We start from the raw sequence: 20,300 nt of genomic DNA, 5'->3' as shown, positions 1-20,300 counted from the left end.
AAAAAAACACCAGATAGGATCATTTTTCCCACAGCCTCTGTCTGCAAGCCCTCTGAACTGGTTCAGTTGCAATTTTATATATAAAAATTCATCAAAAGCAGTCAGGACCACCGAAAATTTCAGCTTAAAGAGTTTAAAGCTTGGCAAAGCGTAATGCAAATAAGATGACATTCCTGAAAAACATCAGTCAGCTTTAATAACTGGTTGTGCTTCCAGCCTGTCTTGTACACATGTATTACATGGACTCATAAAACTAATTCCTGATGGGTTTTCATTGTGCTCCATTGTTATACTAATATAGTTAGCACATGTTAAGATACTTTCTCATTTGAGATAGGAAAGACAACTCGAATTCCAATGATCATAAAGCACATACTTATTCTGTCAAAATTCCAAGTCAGAAAGGCCCTTGAACTAAATTACAGTGAAAGAGTATAATAACTATTATGAGCTTGATTTTAAATATTTGCCTTCTCTTTTAAATGAAACTGCTGAGTCCTTTCACTCTTTCTCTGGGATGGACTTTTCTCAACGTAATTATCTTCAAAGTGAATGTTAAGCAAGCATTAGAATCTCTGACAAAGAAGATTTTAGAGGACAGTGCAACCATTTTTTTCAGGTTATTTAATTTCCAGTAGACCAAGCTTGTGCTTTATGGCAAATTTCCTTGTAGCCACAGGAGCTACAGTACTTTCATTGTCATTTTCATTTTCAGCAGCAATTCCAGTTTACTTCCCTCACCAGTCCTTAGTTAACATAAATTCTGGGCCAGAAGTGCAGCATTTGCCATACAAAAAGCTGAGAATTTACCTCCAAGGATAAAAAAAAAACGCAATTCACTTGCTGTAATGTAAGCAGGATGTACTGAGTATCTCGAACAGCAGAGAAATGTGCCCAAGGCTACAGTGAATCAGTCACTGAGAAAGCCGGAATTGGAATTTAGGAGCTCCTTGCTCTCACTCTACTGTAATTATTATTTATTCTACTGTAGCAAAGGAAAGGTCTCTTCAGGACCTGACCCATTTGTACCACATACTGTACAAACAAAGAAAAAAGAATATCCTACTCAAAAAATTGTGATCTGTCAGTAAAAATTATTTTCAGGCACAAGGTCTAACATACCTATATTCAAGAGGAAAATAAATCACTTCACAATTACTTGTAATTAAATATCACTTTATTAAAATGACTGGGAAACATTCTTGCCTTCCACTTCAGATATTTATTTTACAGTTCTTAATTATACTTACTGCTGAGGTTCTCCAAGGTGAAATTTAATAGATCCATGAATCCTGAGAGTTGCATAAGACTGAAGTTCATTTCTCTAGCCCACCAAAATCCTGCAGTATAATAATCTAGTAAAATTGCTTCTTTCAAAGATGTCTTTAGTTGTGTAAGATTCAGAAATTCTTCCATCTTCCTAAAAAGTTCAGAGCAAAATAATGGAATTAAAAAATAAAATACAAAATAAATCCAAAGTTATACTTGGTCTGCATGCAATTATATCTAAAACATTTGTTTAGTTGCTATATTATTCATATATGCATATAATAATGCACATAATTTCTTAAATTACTATGTATGTTATTGTTATTAATATATAATAATTAAGCAAGTATTAATTTATTACCAATATAATTATTAATAATATTATATCAATGATATACATAATTTCTTGAATTTAGCTACATCAATTCCTAGATAACATTTCTGATCAGAGGATATATCAAAAAGTAAACGATTACCCGCAGGTTTCAGCAGACACTATTGAAGTGTTAAGATATGACTAACAAAAGAACAAAAACTAGAGCATTACTGTCGTGGTTTTAAAACATTAACTAAAAAAAGTACTAGAAAACTTATTTATTTCTTGCTGTGAGATATGGATTAGAACAAGAGCAAAACAGGCTTAAAACTTAAAAGGAACAAAGAAAATTTATTAACAAAAACTACAAGAATAAGAAACCAGAATAAAACATCCAGAAACCCTCTTTTTCCCACAACCCAGCCATTCCCCTGTTCACATGACAACACAGAGACAAAAAACTTGGTGGTTAAAACAGTCTCAATTTTGCTATGGTCTTTTCATCAGTCTTTGTAGAGAAAAAGAAGTCCTCTTCTGCTAATCTATGGAGTTTTTTCACCAGAACACCATTTTCTTCATGGCTTTCTACTTCTCTGATGCCAGCTGCCCGGAAATTCTGCTATCAGTTCTCTCCTCCCATTTCACATCACTCTGAGATGTGTTATGGGTCAATGAGTCAAGATGGGGTGTCATTTTTAAGGACGAGTTATTCAAAGGCAGAATTTCTCTTCATCCGCTTTTGTGAGCCTCTCTGGAAACAGAACTTTTCTCTTTGTCTCTTAAAGGCTACAAATCTTCAACTACTACTTCTCTTTTTCTGTTCCAGCATATCATAGGATCACAACTACTTCACCATTTGCTTAAATCTACACTTTGAAATACTCTGTCATGAATTAAAGGAGTTTTTTCAGAACACAATTGTCTACCTCCATAGCTTTAACAGAAAAATATTTCAGCTTATTAAAGCATCTCTGTATTTCTCTTCCCCCCCTGAAGCTTAATTCCTTTCTTCACTGTCTTTGATAGTTTATGGTGTCTCTTTACATGTTGATCACTTTCTCTCTCTGGAAAAAAAAGGATTAATCTGCAAGTCTCATCTGGATAGTGAGAGTTAAAATCTTGCCCAGGCCTTGTAGATGGTTCTGTGATCTCTGCCAGAGCAGTGGCTGGAGCTGTCTACGATAGAAGATTTTTTTTTCACAGCTGCTCTGGAGCAGTGTGGTCACTGTCTCAGCACGCTGCAGGTCAGTGGCTTTCTCTCTCCTTACTTGGCAGTCTCTGATAAAATTCAGCAGTGGCAGAAACTGCAGCCAAGCCAGGGACTGGCTTGGCTCGGCCTGGTCCCACTTCCCTCCCCCGTCCCCTGCTCCGCGGCCTTGTCCGGCCTGGTAGGGAGAGGAGGAGGCTGAACCAGAGCCCTGTTACCCCTTCAGAAGCCGGAAACCAAAGTGAACAAGAAATTCCTGGGCTTAGGTCTTAAGGTGGTGTTCACAGGTTATCTCACTTTTCAGGGGTCAAAACCACTGACAATTCTCAGAAATTGCCAGTTATTGGTCAGGAGAAAAAAAACTCCCATCAGCCTCCAACAGTTTTAACTTCCCTAGCTCTCAAAGCTAATCTTAAAGGTGCAGAACTTAATATATAACATAAACCAGGCAATTGGAGATACCAGTATCATAAAGTCACCCCAGGACAATTACAAAACCAAAGAGAAATATATTGAAAATTCCGGAGGAAAAAAGTGTTTCATCAGGAATTGGTTTGTGGGATGAAATGACACAACTAGTCTTCACTTTCCACTATCATGCTTTCACTCTGATTTAGATGGTTTTACAGTAGTAATATGATCTTGTTTCCATTTCAAGGTTATTTTTCATATGGCCTCTGATTAAAAATTACATTTGAAAATTAATGTAAATAATATATAATTACTAAAAGTAGCTAAAATATTTAGAAGTTTAAATTGCACTTCCATAATGGTCAAAAGATTTAAAAAGAGCCTTATTCCATTTTACTGGTACATGATAAATTTTTTTCTGCTTAATTTAACTTGCAAAATTTACGAAAAAATACACTCCCTTGTAGGAGACCATACTGTTGCTGATACATTTATGTCTACTCTATCCAAAAACAGAATTAGTTACGTCTTTTATAATAGCTGTGTGCTATTTTCCACATGAAGAGAGGGGACTGGGGCTAGGACTTGGTTTCAATTCTTCCAGTATTAACTTCAGACATATCTCAGTCAGTTAAGTTTTACATTAAAGCAATCCTTGGCTTAACTACAGCTGAGGATACAGGTGCCAGTGATCACAGTTTTTAGTCCCCTGCAAAAAAGCAAGGTTATCTCAAGCCCTGCTGCCTTCTCATTCCTTCCTAAGAAGGACATTAATTCCAGACCTACTGATAGCAGCCATTAGATTTTCAGGGGTTTCGCAGACACAGTACACATACGCTGTTAAATGAGATGAGTTTCTTTCTTTAATTACTGACTCAAAAGCTAACAGAGGAAAGCACATAATCTAATCGGTTTTGGACTTGGAATCCAATCCAATTTTTTCCAATACATGTTTTAAAACATGCATTCCTTTGTTCTGCATGACAAATTTGTACAGCTCCACACATGCAAGTTGGTTAAAAACACTTAGCTGTGTACTGGAATAGAAGTGGAATGTGGCCAGCTGAACTTTCCAAGGTTTGAAACAGTCCATATCCTCTCTCTCTGAAGCTTCTGCCAACTCTGTGTTTTCATAATCTGAGCTTCTCAGGGATTTAGATTTTCTCTGATTCTGCTAAAAATGCCAGTGCTCATCTTTTCAATATTCTGTAAGACGTGTCACTGACAACAGTATCTGTACATGATTGAGAAATGATGCGGCAGATAGATTTCCTAGTTATCCTCACTGCTTTTTCTTTCTTCATAGGGCTCAAGTCTTATGAAGATGGACAGCAGTACAAAATTCCCTGATAGACGGGACTGCAGGACATCAAAACTCTCATACTGAATCAGATCTAGTCTGATTTTCTAACCTTAGCTACGGCCTTCAAACTGCTCTTGTAAATAGACACAATGCACTGTGGTAAACAAACTTCTAATGCTGCTGCTAAACTGCTTAGTGTGCATAAAATACCCTGTAACTATGCTACTTCCACTCAGATGCAGTATATACTTTACATTCCCCTTGTACAGTCTGTAAATATAAATACATATGTGATCAGCTGAGTCTAAAATAGCATATGATCTTTCCTAATGAGAAAGTTGAACAAAGAATTGTATCATTAAGCACATTTTAGTCTCCATGAGTTGTACACTTCAGTCTCCTCTAAATTTAAAGAGGCCTATTGTGCAAGAGAGAACAGGAAAGGAAAGAATTTTTGTATTGTTATTTGATGGCAGCAACTTTTCTTTCCAGTTTTCTTAAAAAAAATCCAAAAAGACCTTTTCTCCCCTAGAACAGTGACAAATAGGAAGAACAAAATATATTTCAGGAATATTTTAATCATTGGTAAATGGTTACTTATCCAGAAGAACAAAGCTGGATTTTATATCACCCCCACCTCTTCCTTCCCAAACTAGACCAGCAACCCAGCCCTTTGGCTTTCAATTCCCTAAGAACCTGCTAACAGACACAAGCGCTCCTAAATAATTCTTGCACTTCTGAAAAGTCACATTTTCATATATAAATCTGGAGCCTCAGGTTGAACTCCTGGCCTCCAAAATTTAACTGCTATTAAACACTAATAACAAGGGAGTGTTGGTACAGGAAAGACAAAGACAGCCTGACATCAGAAGTCTGGCTGCCTCCTATTTCCCCACTGCACCATAATGGCAACCCACTGTTACCTTTTTAAGCTTTCCATCCCTTGCTGAACTATTAAGACTTTTTTGATTTTTTTGGTAACTCACATTAAAGTACAGAATTTTGAATGTTTTAGCAAAAAATGTTACCCAGTGAGTCTTACAAAGAACATCTCAGCATCAGCCTGTTCTTATTTACATCTTAGTATTTTTTCTACAGCATATTTAAAGATATTGTAAATTCAGAAACCACAACAAGGTGAAATACAAGTGGAAAAAACGGAGCCTAAGCAAAATCAAGAGCTATAAGAAAAACAGTAAACCAAACTGGATCTGAGACCAAAAGTATTTCTTCCATCTTTTGTGAATAATATTAAATATCAATGATTTAACTGAATAATTAAACACTAATGATAACCATCACAAAAGAAATCTAACAAATAGTGTACAACTTTTATTTCATTATTATATGGGTTCCAGCATTGTTCATTGTTACTTACTTTTCAACTCCTTCCAGATTTTCTTCTGACAAGGCAATAATTTGGGAAAGAGAAATAAATGTCCTATTAGTGATCTTCTTTCCACCTACATCATCCTGATCTTGGACTTCATCCTGATCTTGGACTTCATCCTGCATACAGGTATATAGGAATGTAATTTTAAAGATGTTTATTTTATTATGTCAGTAACTTAGCTAAATAACATTTTTATATTGAAGAGGTATACAAGGGATTAATTCAACAAATGCCAAAAATGTAAGACAACTGTAATTATACAGCAGTAGCACAATACCTTAACACATTCTCACTAGAGAAAAGCTGGGCAGATACATGGAATATAGTATTTTTATCATAAATTCATATGGGAATACATTGACATATTATGTGCTGCACAAGATTAAATTAATTTGCAAGTAAAAACAACAGCGATTTAAAGGTGCAAAAGAACCCATGAATCTAAATTTGACCAACATGATACTGCATTGCACAATAATTAAATTTTAAAATTAACATTCTCCTAAACATATGATGAGAATAAACACATATTACTATGCTATTTGCTCTCCACCATGCACTTGATTGCATTTTCAAATTTACTGTCTACACCCTGTCCATCCCTTAGCCATACAAAAGTCAATGATGTTTGCTGCAAAAGAATGATACACAAGGATCTGACACTACTGTTTCTAGAAAGGATGCACATGTTTTAGGGGATAACAAACTGAGCATCAATTAACAATGCAATGGTCTATAAAAAAATAGGAATATTTGATGATACTTTCTTTTGTGTTGTCATTGACAAAAAAGAAATTTCAGTAAGAAATCTATGAAATGCAAAAAACAGTAGGAAAAAAATCCCATAAAACTGTTTCCCATTAGAATATGGAGATGGTAAAGTGAGGTGTGAGATGAGGCAGCCCCTTCAGAGAGGTGCACAGCAGGGGAACAAGGGACAATGGTCATGGGACAGTGCTCCAGGTGAAAGGGATCCACAGTAGGGAATCATAAGGAAAAATACTACACTATGAAAATATTTAAGCGTTAGAATAGATAATTCAGAAAGGCAGAGGAATCTCCATCCTTGCAGGCTTTCAAAACTAAACTGTAAAGAGCCCGGCTGGGCACTTGGTGCTGGCCCAGCCCTGATCAAGCAGCTGAAACAGTTACAAAATGCCTTTCTGATGGGAGTCTGCTGGGCCTGACCACACGAACATCTGTCACAATTTGCTAGTAGCAGGTATGCTTGTACACCTGCAGGACCTGGTGTTTAGAGAAGTGCAGCAAGGCAAAGATTGCAGAATCCTGCTTCCAGCTCACATAGGGAGAGCAAAGCAGAATTCCTGACCTACACTGATTTTTGAGCCTGACCAGCACTGCTCTGAGCTGCTATCAATTCACTCCAGTGCCAGTCAAGGAGAGCCCCCAAATAAAGCTACACTACTCCCCCTGCTGCTGCCAAGCTACAAGATGTATTGAAATCTGTGACTAGCTGAAGAACTAGTCAGGCAGGACAAAACAAAATTGCAAGCAACAAAGAACATTCATTCAGTGGACAGACTATTCTTCCCCTCTCTAATTAAGTACTAGAGTACTTTCACATATATTTCAATAAGAAAAATTATTGTTCCCAACTGTAAACAAGTCAGTCTCAGATACAATGTTCCATTGGAAACAGAATGGAGTAACTGAAGGCTTCCTTCACATAGTTAAAAGCATGATGTTAGTTCACTTTTATTAGCAGTAATTTACACAGAATAAAAAAAAACCCAACTCCTAGTCAGTTATGCTGCTATAATTGAAGCTGAAGGGAAAAACCAATAGCAATACATGCTAATATTCTACAATTATTGAAAGACGTATTTCAGTACATAGAAAAAGTATATATGCTTTCCTGCAGTGGTGTTAGAAACCTGTTGAACATGAGATTCTTTAGAAGCTGTGGGAGCTGAATTAAATGGATAACTGATACTGATGTTTTGAAAACTGGATTAATGCTCCTCTCTCTCTCAGGATATTCAATACATAGAATACTTCAGTTTGGTGACCACCACTATATAAATTACATATTACTCGTATGGGCATAATTGTTAGTAAGGAATAATTACATCTCACTGGGCATAATTGTTAGTAAGGCAAAATGTTAATGTTTTACAAGTTGCAATTTAAACTGAAGAGATAGGCAGGTGCTGTAACTCAGTGCTGCAGAAAAGGCTCTGTAATCTGCACATCAAACCGCAATAGTTTACAAGGCAAGGTGAATGCCTCCCAAGAGCCATTTCATCACCTGGAGCCTGGAACAACATTCCCTGTAGCAACATTCTTACCAATGTATTACTGGTTTTGTTAATGCTAATGATAAGGATGGGGTTGGGGTGCCACTGTCCACTATAACAGGCACAGGTATCAGATAAGAAGAAATACTGTTACAAATGACAGATGAAGAACTATGGGAGAGAAAGCACATGATATTTTTTTATTATTTTTTTTTAATCAGCAATGTTTCTGTAATTTAAGAAAGTAGTGAAGGTCCATAAATCATTTAAACAATTCTGTGTTTATTGACAGCTTCTGTTTGGGTTGAACCTACACACAGACCTGATGAAAAGCTTATAATTATTTTGATTGATTACTTTTGTCTCTTGATTGCTGTCTTTAACCACTACTGAAAATACCAGGAGATTATTTTTAGATGCATTCACTGGTGTCAAAGAATTTAGTGTTCATTTTAGTGTTAACTGCAGTGACTGACTGAGGTAATCCAAGGTGAGTTAATTCTAGTAACGTCTGTCTTCATGTGTCAGGAAAAAAACTCCTGAAACCACTCCTACAAATGCCCATTCCCAGCAGTAGACAGCCTACTTAAGTACAGGCTACTTCTAGAGAATTATTTGTTACTGTTTTATTTTTCTTTGAAGGATTTTCAGCTGTTCTGAATGCATAATATGTTCCTGCCTATTCAACACATTATTGCAAGTGCTGTGGGCATCCCTTGTTAACAGCATAAAATCAAGATACCAAATCATATATTCTAAAATAAAAGAGTAAGATCTTCCTAAATCTCTCAGCCAGTGTCCACAAAACACCATGAAGCAGGAAACAGCAGCAGCAGCATGATATAGTTAAACAGCAAATTCCTAAAAACCTCTGTTTACAGGGGTAGGGAAGAACTCTCAAAACTCCAAACTTATCAAATCTTGTCAACTGTAGCAAATACTGAAAGTGGAAGAAACCAAAGATCCTGCTGTCCTCACCCCACCAGAGAAATCAGACTGGACTCAACTTTCCAGTAGCTCATGTAAAGCAAGCTCAACTACTCTGCCTGGGCTGACAGCAGTGCAGATGTACCCTAGAAGAGTGTTGTATATCAGTTACAACTATAATCAAAGTGGCAATGAAAAAAACCCAACCAAACGACACCAGCAACAGAGGCTGTTATTTGTATTATTATACACATTTTGTTATCAAGCTGTCAAATGCTTCAGTAGTGGCAGAAAATCCTGAAGCTTTCTCCATAAAGAGTTAAGGCAGAAACAGAAACACATTCACTCTGTTTTTAAAGGCCCAGCTTGTCTGCTCCCACAATGGGAAGATCCAATAGTTGCTATTTTTAGTCATAAACATTTCTTTTATCATCAAACAAATGAGGAAATAAAAATAGCAGCACTAGTTTCAACTACCTTCAAAAGGGAAATATGCAGATGTGTCAAATGCAAAAGACAAAATCTATAGGCAAAGAAAGCTTTCAAGGACATTATAGACATCATAGTGTCCTTTTAATAACAAAATAAATTTCAAAAATTTCACAGTCCAAATATCAAGATTTATGGTTGACCAAATGTATGACGACATTAAATTTTACTGATGTTCTCACATCTGCAGACCACTTATGAGAAAAAATGTTGTTAAAAATAAAGCAGCAGCAGCAGCAAGACTTGCTAAGATCAGTATTCAGATTTTCTAATAGACCTTCTGCTGAAAGTCATTACAAGTTGTAACAGTTATAAAAATATTCAACTTAAATCAAAAGGAATTGTCTCAAAATGTAAGAAATTATATTTAAAAACTATCAGAATTCAGAATTTCCTACACCTTGCTTATGGACCATGCTAAGCTACCATCAGCTAAAACTAGAGACTATAGAAGGTGATTCATAAAAACAAACAATTCCACAGGGCTTACAATAAAAAAAAAATCATAAAGGAGAGACAGAAATATCACAAAGGTAAGCAACTGTGCTAGAAAAAACTTCAATACATAAGGAAAAGAAAACACATGAAAAAAAAATGTTCAATGAATTCCTCTAAAGATTTTTTTATAAAGGCATGAAGCAAAAACTACAGAAATTTCAGCAGTACATTTCAAACAGATGTACGATATATTTTTGACAGCCTGTCGGTTCCCATTGAGCACACGCTGTAGCCTTTCACTGTGATTTGACTGCATTACCCCAGTGTTACACTGCTCCAACTGCCAAAATATTTACAGAGAGTGCTAACGGGAGCACACGGTGAAAGATGCATATATTTTTCATAAGGCATTTAGAATACTTAATAACACATTTCACATGGAAGAGGGTTTATTTATTTAAGGAAGCCTAAATGGTAAGCTTTTTGTACTGACAAAGACACAACCATGACACTACTCCGCATTAACCACTCCCATAACAGTCACAGCATATTCTCCACTGTCTTGGCCAGTGGAGACAACAAAGCAATTCAACCAGAAGAAAATTATCTTGTAGTAGCTACAAATACATAGATAAGCTTGAGGGAGAAATTCTGAGTTGATGCAACACCTCATACATTCTTGGGAAGAATAAATTTTATTCTTATATCTCTTCACATGCAGCATGAGATGAGCTGCCTGTCACAAACCACATCTCTGTCAACCAAGTCAAAAACGGAAACAGGAAAAAAACAGGGAGGAGGCCTAAGACAAGCAAGTAAAGCAAATACTAATGCAAACACTGTGGATTTGTAAAATCCTGCAGAGCACTTCAGCTACCTAAGGCAATGAAAGGCGAGAAATACAACCGTGATATTGCTGGAAGGAAAGTGTAAGCTTGCTTCCACTCCCCCAGTGCCCTTTAAAAGGAAACTACAAGCCTTTCCCTCAACAATCAAAAATTGGAGACCCCTACCACCACAAAAAAGCTAACCATGGTGGTTTGACCTAGGCTGGATGCCAGGAACTTACCATGGCCTCTCTGTCAGCCCCCTCCTCAGCTGAACAGGGCAGAGAAAACATAATAGAAGGCTTGTGAGGAAAGACGAGGACAGGGAAAGATCACTGACCAGTCACTGTTATGAGCAAAAGAGTCTCAGCTTGGGCAGAAAAATAATAATTCATTACCAATTAAATCAGAGTAGAATAATGCAAAATGAAAACCTACATTTCAAAACACACTTTCCCCACCCCTCCTCTCTTCCCAGGCTCAATTTCACCCCCAATTTTCTCTACTTCCTCCCCCCAGAAGCACAGGGGAATGGGGTAAAGTGCTTGCAGTCATTTCATCACATGCTGTGTCTGACCCTGCTGCCTCCTCATGGGGAAGATTCCTCACACTTGAACCCTGCTCCAGCATGGGGTCCCTCCCACAAGTGAATCTTCCATGAACTGCTCCAACATGGGTGTCTCCTCCGCCGTGACCTCCATTGGCCCCAGGGGCACAGCTGTGTCACCATGGGCTGTAGAGGAATCTGCTCTGGTGCCTGTAGCACCTCCTGCCTCTCCTTCTCTGCTGGCCTCAGTGTTCACAGGACTGTAGCTCTCCTATATTCTCACCCCCTTTTTCCATCTACTGTTGTATGGTTTCCTTCTTCCCCCTTCTAAATCTGTTTTCCCAATGATTCCTCTCTCTGGTGAGGTCAGCCTTGGCCAGCTGTGGGTTTATCCTGGAGCTAGCTGGCATTGGCTCTAGTGGACATGTGAGAAGCTTCCAGCAGCTTCTCACAGAAACCACTCCTGTAGCTCCTTACTACCAAATCCTTGCCACACAAACCCAACATACCAAGAAATAACCATACATTTGTGAAGGAGCGTCTGTAACCAAGTGAAAGCTGGTGAGGCAGAGGAAGGTCAGAGGTAGATGAGGCACCCACCAGCAGCAGCTCGGGGTGAGGTGAGAGGGGTTAGAGACAGACCTGGCTGGGCTGTGCCAGCCCAGGCTACACAGTCTGTGCTGGAGGAACTGCCTTGCTAGGGCTGGCAGTGTCTCTCCATTGAACTGCCTGGGGGGGTGACAGTGAAACAGGTGTACTTTTATGTATACATATATATATATTTACAAACACTCACAGCACTTTTAACACCACACCCTTTTCTACACAAAATCACAGAATAGTCTGAGTTGGCAGAGACCTCTGGAGGTAATACAGTCCATCCCCCAACCGAGATGGGTGGCAAAGGAACACATCCAGGTGGGTTTGGAATGTCTCCAAACGTGTCTGTCCAGAGATGGACACTCTACAACCTCCTTGGACAGCCCGTTCCAGTGCTCTGCCACCCTCAACATGAAGTTCTTCCTCATATTGAGATGGAAATTCCTCTGTTACGGTGTATGTCCATTGCTCCCAATCCTGTCAGCGGACACCACTGAAAAGAGACTGGCACCATCCTCCTGACCTTTGAGACATTTAAATATATTGATGAGACCACCTCTCAATCTCCTCCAGACTAAGCAAGTCCACCTGCCGCAGTCTCTCGTCACAAGCGATATACTCCAGACCCCTCACCATCCTTGTGACCCTTAGCTGCAGCTCGGCACGGACAATTTAATACAAAACACCCCAACGCCGGGTGAGGCCCACCACTCCCCTCCCGGCGGTACCTGCGCGCTCTCCGCCATGGTCACCCAACCCCGGCACGGGAGGCCCCGCCCCCGCTCCCCTCAGAGCTCCGCCCCGCCCCTCACGGCCGCGCTGCCGCCGTGGCAGGGCCCGGCGCCTGCTCCTTTTTCTTTAATGAACTTGCAACAGTTGTGAACTAAAACTGCGTCGAAACGTTTTCTCTGTCAGTTTTCTACTGTATGCAGCAGCAATAATTCAGAGTAATAGCAGTTGCCTCCAAGACCAAATAAAATGAAAGCATTTGGTAGATGAACTGTAATGAAAACAAAAAATGATCTAACTTTGTAAAGTTTATGGATGTGCTGAGGGAGTTGGTATGGCAAAACACCTTCTTTGTAGTGCCCCACATAAAGCAAGGGCCTCCCGGGATTTTCTGCAGCTGTTTCAAGCTCTGCCACTGCTTCGGAGCAGTGTGCCACCTTCAGAAGGTTGTCATCCTCAGCTTCTTAAAATGTGTAAACCACAAAGTACAGTGTGTGTCCTAGCTGGGGCACAAGAGACAAGAACATGCCCATTACCCACTAAGATTGTGATGTATATATAGTGTGAGATTCAACACGTCTGTAGTCCTGTTCCAGCTCAAACACCCTGACCCTCACTGACACAGGTAGACCAATCACACTTCCAAAAGGAGTCACAAATCTTTGAGGTTCAGAGACCTGGACCCTGCAGTGTTTTGTAGAATTATTCATAGTATTTTAAAGAAACAGAGCCCACACTGTGAATTTTAAAGAAATAGAGACCATACTGTGAATTCCTACAATTTGTGCTGTGCTCTGTGTCTGATAGCTGTATAGATGTGTTACTTCCCCTTTTACAGTATATATAAATCTAATCAAATAAGAACATTATTCAGAGCTGCAAGCACTGCACATAGTAAGGTGTTAAAACTAGGAAATTAAGTGTGGCATTTGGACGCAATGTAACATTGGGTACATTATTATGTTACCTAGTTGGTAACAGGTAGATAGATTCTAGACTTAACCGTACATTCCTCTGAACTGATAATGCCCATTGACTTCCATGAATATTTTCAGTGTAAAAGACTTGAGGGCTTAAAGCCTTTAGAAAGATCTAATTCAGTTTCTCTTGCTCAATATAAAAGGACTGAATTCTCACTTACACAAAACCTGAACTGAGCAGGTGATTGAAGCTGAGCAATGATTGAAGCTCAAACCACGTTTCCAGTAGTGAGCTCCTGAACTTCCTACTTTTCAATTTAGATAGTTGGTGTCAGAAGGCTTACAAATAAAATTAAAAAAGGATTCAAGAGACACATCAAGCCATGCCATCTAATTTCATGTGGATTCTTCATGTTTACAAAATCATGTTCATGTGTATGTGAATAGTTAAGGTAGCTTTTTGATTTCCTTCAAATACAAAACTTGTTAAGTGCAACACAAAAATACTGAACCTAAAATAATGACATAATCTTTTCCTACTACAGGTAACCATGGTAGATTTCCTATGATTTCTAATGGTCACAGAGACCCCAGGTTAGAGGAGAACAGCAGAGCTCTTTCTCCACTGTGCAGCTGTTTTTGATGCAGTTTCCTGAATGTGTCTGTCATTTAATATTTTAAAAGTTTAATTTAAACAGAACATATTTGAAAATCTGGGTTTACAAATAAGTGCTCTTCTATTTCTCTGAGAAGCAACCAGAGTTCAGGTTTGGGAGATGTTTTGCTAAGATTGGTATCACTCAGCACATGAAGATCTTGGAAGGAGCACTTTCTTTATCTTCTGTCTTTGATTAAAGCTCTTTAGTTTATGGTGCCTGGGCCACCTCTAGCATGTACAAGATAACCACCACACAACCCACTAACACTCAGCCCTGGCTGGCAAACACTCAGCAATGGCTGGGTAAAGAGCTGGTTGCTCCCCTTAATTTTCTTCAAGTCCTCAGATTTTCATTTTGTTAACTACGCACTGAAGCATCACCCATATAGCATCTCCACACTGCTCCCTGCACAATGAACTACGCATGTCTTTGTAGAAATACTTTCCTCTTCATCACTCCATCTTTTGGGCAGGGAGCAGATTACTTGCATCACACAAAACCATGTCAAAAGGGGAATAAAGGTCACAGCTGCAAATAAATCTTTGATAGTGCAGGCCACCTGCAACTGGAACACAACTAGCAGCTGCAAGTGCTCCAAAATATTCCACTGAGTCTTCAAAACTTTTAATAACCAAGGTGATTCCATCTGATTTTGTGACTCATTGCAGAGATCCTGGCATTTCAGGAGAAAGTGAAACTCAATTTAATAAAAATAATGAATTTTCAGAAGTTGCATTTTATAAAGCAAAGGTTTTGTAACACAAAACAGGCCCACATAAACATCCTTCTATTGACATAGATCTTATAAAAATGTTCAATCACAAACACATTTGCGTTCACTTTTAGTTAAGCATCATCAAGCATAATAATTAGATGTAGGCGAATTTAGGATGAAAAGCAGATGGAAACTCGTAGCAGAGCCTTGCTTGTTACATCAACATCAGATGGACATATAGCTCCTCTGGCTGCCAGCCCTCGTGACAAAAAATAGCTTATACTAATGCCCTGTGGTTCAAGAATTGAGAAGAAACCATGGGCATATGTGGAGAACTTGCACACAATATTGACTTTGACCCTCCTAGTAATAAGTGGGTAATTTGTGAAAGCAACAGGACATTAGTGCTACTTGACTCTTAACAAAGAGCCCTGCATTACTGTACGTGAGTGCATTAACATAGTAATTAATCATCCCCTCCTAGCTCCTTTATAACATTCTTCACAGATAATCTATCCAGGGAACAGCATTCCCCCTAGGTAATGTTCTTATATTTTACATATATAGATACACACCTTCAGAAAAAAATTCTGGCCATGATTATGTACTAGGAAAAGAAAAACATAAATCCCAGGTTGTCAGGGAAACTTTTTTTAAAACAAGAAGATAATTCTGCCATTTCTCAGGCAGTATCCAATTAAAATGAGAGACAGGTATGAGAGGATAACTGCTTTGGTGTATCAGCAGCAGGATAGACAGAGCCTGGAGTTATTTAGGGAGAGACGCTGCTTCTTTTTTGTTCATTGTTTGTCAACATAATCTAGCTCAGTATCTCTCCCTTCCTGTTTAATCAACAGGTAGACAAAAGTTTCATGTGATTTTACAGTGATTTTGAGAGACTTGTAATGTTGGCCCAGCAATAAGAAAGTACTAGTTAAATGTAGCAAATCATAACTTTTCAATTATTCAAAACAATATGCTTTCAGAGAAATGAAAGTAGTAAAATGTGTATTGTATCAATGTTTCCATTATTTTCTTGCCATAACAAGAAGTGGCTCAATGGAGGATAAAAACAAATTATAGATTGATTCTCTTCTTGATTATAGCCAGAAGACTGCTATATATATTGCCAAGAAATTGAATTGAGGTTCATAAAAATCTTAAAAATTAGATAAAAAATACTTAAAAGAACATGTAACCCATCTCCAGAGGACCTGTACTTTTCCTTGCCAACAAGAACTTCAGGCAGAAATAGGAATTTATCTAATCCAGTAGTTCAAGACAGCTCCTTACTATGTATTAAATTGTAGGAATAATGTAAATGTGTGTATAACAGTAGACCATCAGCAGGAACTAAGAAAGCTTAGGTTTTTCTCCTAAGTACCTTTTAGTACAAAAACCTGATGCATAAGGTAAAGCAATATGGATAATTTAGAGCGCAGCTGTTTCAAACTACCTACCCTCCACCAATTGATAAAACAAAAACCAATATCTCAATAGAACTCATGGACTCCTCACAGTTATTATTCAAACCAGAACAATCCACTCAGAAGTCCCAAATTCAAGACAAGAGACAGAAAGAGGAGCACTGAGAATTGACTGACTCTAGGTCCTCTAAGTCTTATACAACCAGGAGAACACTGATGACAGTGGACAAATAATTTAACATAAGGATAGTGTAGGGTTTTGGGTTTGTTGAGAGAATTGTTTCATTGATAGAGAGCTGCATTCTTCAGGAGGACATTCTGTGCAGAACATAATTTGCCAATTAATGTAGTGGTGAAAATCACCAGAAAGAATAATTTAGATAGCAAATAGAAATAAAATTTATAAAATACAGGAGTACATATATTCATATTCTATATAAAATGTTATCTATTAAACATATATTTAAGTATTGGTTCTATATAATACATATGTTTATATTCTCTCTTCAGATTTCCACTTGAGCTCAGTGGAAAATTCCCACCTACTCTATATCTTTTCTAAGGATATAAAGTATATTAATCTTGGCAAGTTTACATGAACTGGAGTATATTTTACTCCACAAAAAAGATGAGACATTAATCTTCTGGGAAAACTCTCTTGAAATTTCATTTTGATAGACAAAATTTGACTTTTCAGTTTGAACTACTGTTCCATTTTGATGCCAGACCAAAGACAAAAAGATACAACTGTGGGAAGTATTACAACTTAGTAACAGAGCAAAGTTTACAAAAAAAATATAAATTAACTGATTCCTTTGTCCTTGCCCTTTTGTCCCCAAATAGGAACATAATTTCTTCCAGAAATTTCATATTTTACTCCTTTCATGCCTTTGTTGTGAAGCTCTATTGATTTTTTGCCACCTTCTCCATGTGATGTTAACCAGCTCTCAGAATAACATATAACAATTTAGGGCAGCAAATGAGAAAATACATCCAGCTGAAATTACAGGGGGATTTTCAATAGAGAGACTACAGTTATTCAAGACAAACGTTGTTTTGTATACTAAAGCTGACTGTATTTTTTGTTTATTTGTGAATTGTTTTCTTGTTGGACTACACAAACAGCTTCCAAGGTGCCTCAATAATTCTTTAGTTATTTAATAAGGGCTGGCAAGCATGAATTACTGGGACATAATAACGTCATGTTTAAGTGATGTCTTGGAGCAGGATCCCAACTACAGCAGCAACACCTGAACAGTCAGTATGGCAAATGTATCTCCATTTTACAGAGAGAGGTCTATCCAAGAGAGTGAAATGTGTCACTCTGCAATCTAGCAATACATCCTAAGCGTCCCTGCCACCAGATCCAAGGAATAAATTGGGTTAGGTGTCACATGTCTCCTCCTTGTGTACTTGGAATCACAGAGTACAAATCCCAAGGAGTGGATGAGCATATTCAGGACATGGACTACATGTCCATGTAGTCTCCTTAATATGTGAGCATAGAGGCTATTCTGTGATCACTAGGCAATAGGGTTAAATTATGATGAAGCTGTTCGTTATTGCCCTTCCCCTTTTCTTCCCTGACTCATTTGAGATTATGGACTCATCTTGGCAAAGTACATTAAAATAAAAGGGTATATAACTCAGTAGTCAGTCCTGGGAGCACTTCCTGGATTCTGAATTTGAAGAATCTGCTGTGCAAGCATATGTTTATAGAGAGCTGAAAGGAGGAGTTAATGTCCATATTCACTCCAAAAAGATTACGTAGTTGCATGTAATAAATGAATTTGCAGAGCTCTAGAGAGCTTAAGTATATTTCTTCTTGTAAAAATAAAAGTCATTGAGCAGAGGACCCAGTAAGGGCCAGTACATATATTTTGCTAAGAATATCACTTTAACTGCATACGAGTTCTACATGTGATGTCATGCAGAACATTACGGGTTTCTTCTAGAACAGGGGTCATTCAATAAGGTATTTATTAATGTAATTTATTGATTTAGCTGAGGCAGAATTAGCCTGTTGTAGAGTGAAAGTCTGATTAGTCTAACCCATTCTTGAATTCCTCAGTATCTTGGAGCTCAAAATTCAAAGAAGGAGAAAGATGGGACACAACTCAAATATACTCTGCTGACACTTGTGACTTGGGTTATGGAGAGTAGTGGTATATTTTGGTCCACAGGGAGCAGAGTTACCCACATACTTATCCTAGGAAATTCAGAAGGAGAATGAAAAAATTCAGTGCACTGTTTGACAGTGTTCCTTTTACTGGAGCTTATGCTTTTCTCATTTACTTGAAATTTGAAAGGAAATTATAGAAATTAATGAAGTTTCATTATAGTAAAGCAATGTAAAAGGAATTATCCTCCTTGTTTTAACATCTGTGAACACAGTCTTCCTTGCAAACAAAACATACAAGATTCTTCTCAGTTTTAATGCTGTTTGGCATCTGTGCCTAAACTGCCAGAGACATTGAGAACCATTTACATTAACAGCAAATATTTTTACTCTAAAGAAGGAAACATATCCTTATTGATATTCAGCAAGTGGTGCATTGTTGCAACCAAGATATAATTTACTCACTTGTCTGACTGGATTACATTACTCCGTGCATTTTGTAGTTTCATCTGTGAATAACTGAACTTTAGTTCTACAGCTGTCATTTCCCGTAATTCTTTTAAAACAATCTGTGGCAAAAGCATAAAAAAATAGCTCAAATGGAAACTACTTCTGGGGATGGCATTTGAAAGGACATTATTTAGAGTTAATGAATTAGACTAAGAATTTTGTCATATTCTTTACATGAGCTATGAGTCAGACTTTGTATACAAGTATTTCTACCATTTGTGTACTTTGTAAAGGCCATGACTCCCTTTGTTCCCTTGGAACCCTGCAGTGAAAACATTTGTCTTCAGAAGCACACAGCTTTGTTAGGCTGCCTGGGTAATATTCCCAATTGCTCTCCTCAATCTTTTTTCAGTTCTCTCCTCAACCAGAACCAGCGACGCACCCATGCACTGCCAACCCTTGTCAGGGCCCCCCTATCTCAGCACTGCAGCCACCTGAGCAGGGCAGCAGCTCAGCAATTCACAAGAAAAGCCACAGGAGTTCAGCCAGTGCAAGGATGGGAGGACTGAGCCATTACTTATTTATAAAATTAGCAATTAGAACTCAACTGCAGTAAAAATGAAAAGTCCCCAAAATGGAGGATTGGGATGCTCTTTCAACTCTGATTTCTGCCTCTTTACTTCCTCTGATGTAGACTTTAAAGCTCCCTTTGATGAAAAGAAGATCAAGCTCCAAAACCAGACTAAGCTTCAAAAGATGACTATAGACTTTCCTACACAAAACTGACTCAAAGTTTTATTTCCTGGGTTTATCACACACAAGGTAATTTTTCTTCTACCTCTTGCTTTTATACTAGCACATGGATCACACATTCCTTCTTGGTAACTACCTTTTGCATGTTACCCAAGCCAGACATTTTTCTTGATAAATGACTATTTAAATTTTCACTGCCTCTGCTGTGTTTCAAAGTATAAACTGTAACTGAATGTTTTATACATATATCAGAGAAATATTTTTCTCACAGCTACAGTGAAACGTTTTGTTGAAAATATAGAGAAATTAAATGCAATCCAAATAAAGCATTTTTTAAGTTGAACTCAACCATATAACTTTTTGGTGCCAAATAAGAATTAAAATCAGACGCTGCAAGTAGGGGATTATAATGGAAATAATTTTTCCAGTGCTACCTATACCTTTTGCTGCTATGCTTAAGTCCTGTTATCACTCATGTAATAATGATAGAGCAATCATAATTATTTCTCTATTAGACTAAAAACATTCCCTGTATGATTTCAT

General features: G+C 37.9%; 1 protein-coding gene and 1 long non-coding RNA gene across 5 annotated transcripts in view; one reads left to right on the top strand and one right to left on the bottom strand.

The window, feature by feature from the left end:
• The window catches only part of CABCOCO1 (ciliary associated calcium binding coiled-coil 1), a 62,967-nt gene extending 50,198 nt beyond the window's left edge, over window positions 1-12,769 (bottom strand). For 2 of the 4 annotated variants that reach the window (XR_015289794.1, XR_015289795.1), the window contains exons 1-3: window positions 12,714-12,767; window positions 5,885-6,015; window positions 1,251-1,420 (exon numbers count right to left, since the gene is read on the bottom strand). Coding sequence is in view for 2 of the 4 variants with exons in the window: in XM_023930218.2 (XP_023785986.2) it covers window positions 1,251-1,420; window positions 5,885-6,015; window positions 12,714-12,731 (319 nt within the window). In the remaining 2 variants the exon portion in view is untranslated. Of the gene's footprint in view, window positions 1-1,250; window positions 1,421-5,884; window positions 6,016-12,713 lie in introns of all 4 variants that reach the window. The other 2 variants (XM_023930218.2, XM_086899782.1) reach the window with 2 other exon arrangements.
• Window positions 4,190-8,936, top strand: LOC111931546 (uncharacterized). The gene is made up of 3 exons (XR_002865631.2): window positions 4,190-4,642; window positions 5,902-6,025; window positions 8,800-8,936. It is a non-coding gene; the product is annotated as an uncharacterized LOC111931546 (long non-coding RNA).
• Window positions 12,770-20,300: the final 7,531 nt, after the last annotated feature.

The sequence above is a fragment of the Cyanistes caeruleus genome, chromosome 8, assembly GCF_971803275.1.
Source record: "Cyanistes caeruleus chromosome 8, bCyaCae1.hap1.1, whole genome shotgun sequence".
Lineage (NCBI taxonomy): Eukaryota > Metazoa > Chordata > Aves > Passeriformes > Paridae > Cyanistes > Cyanistes caeruleus.
This window is presented reverse-complemented; position numbering and strand designations above follow the sequence as displayed.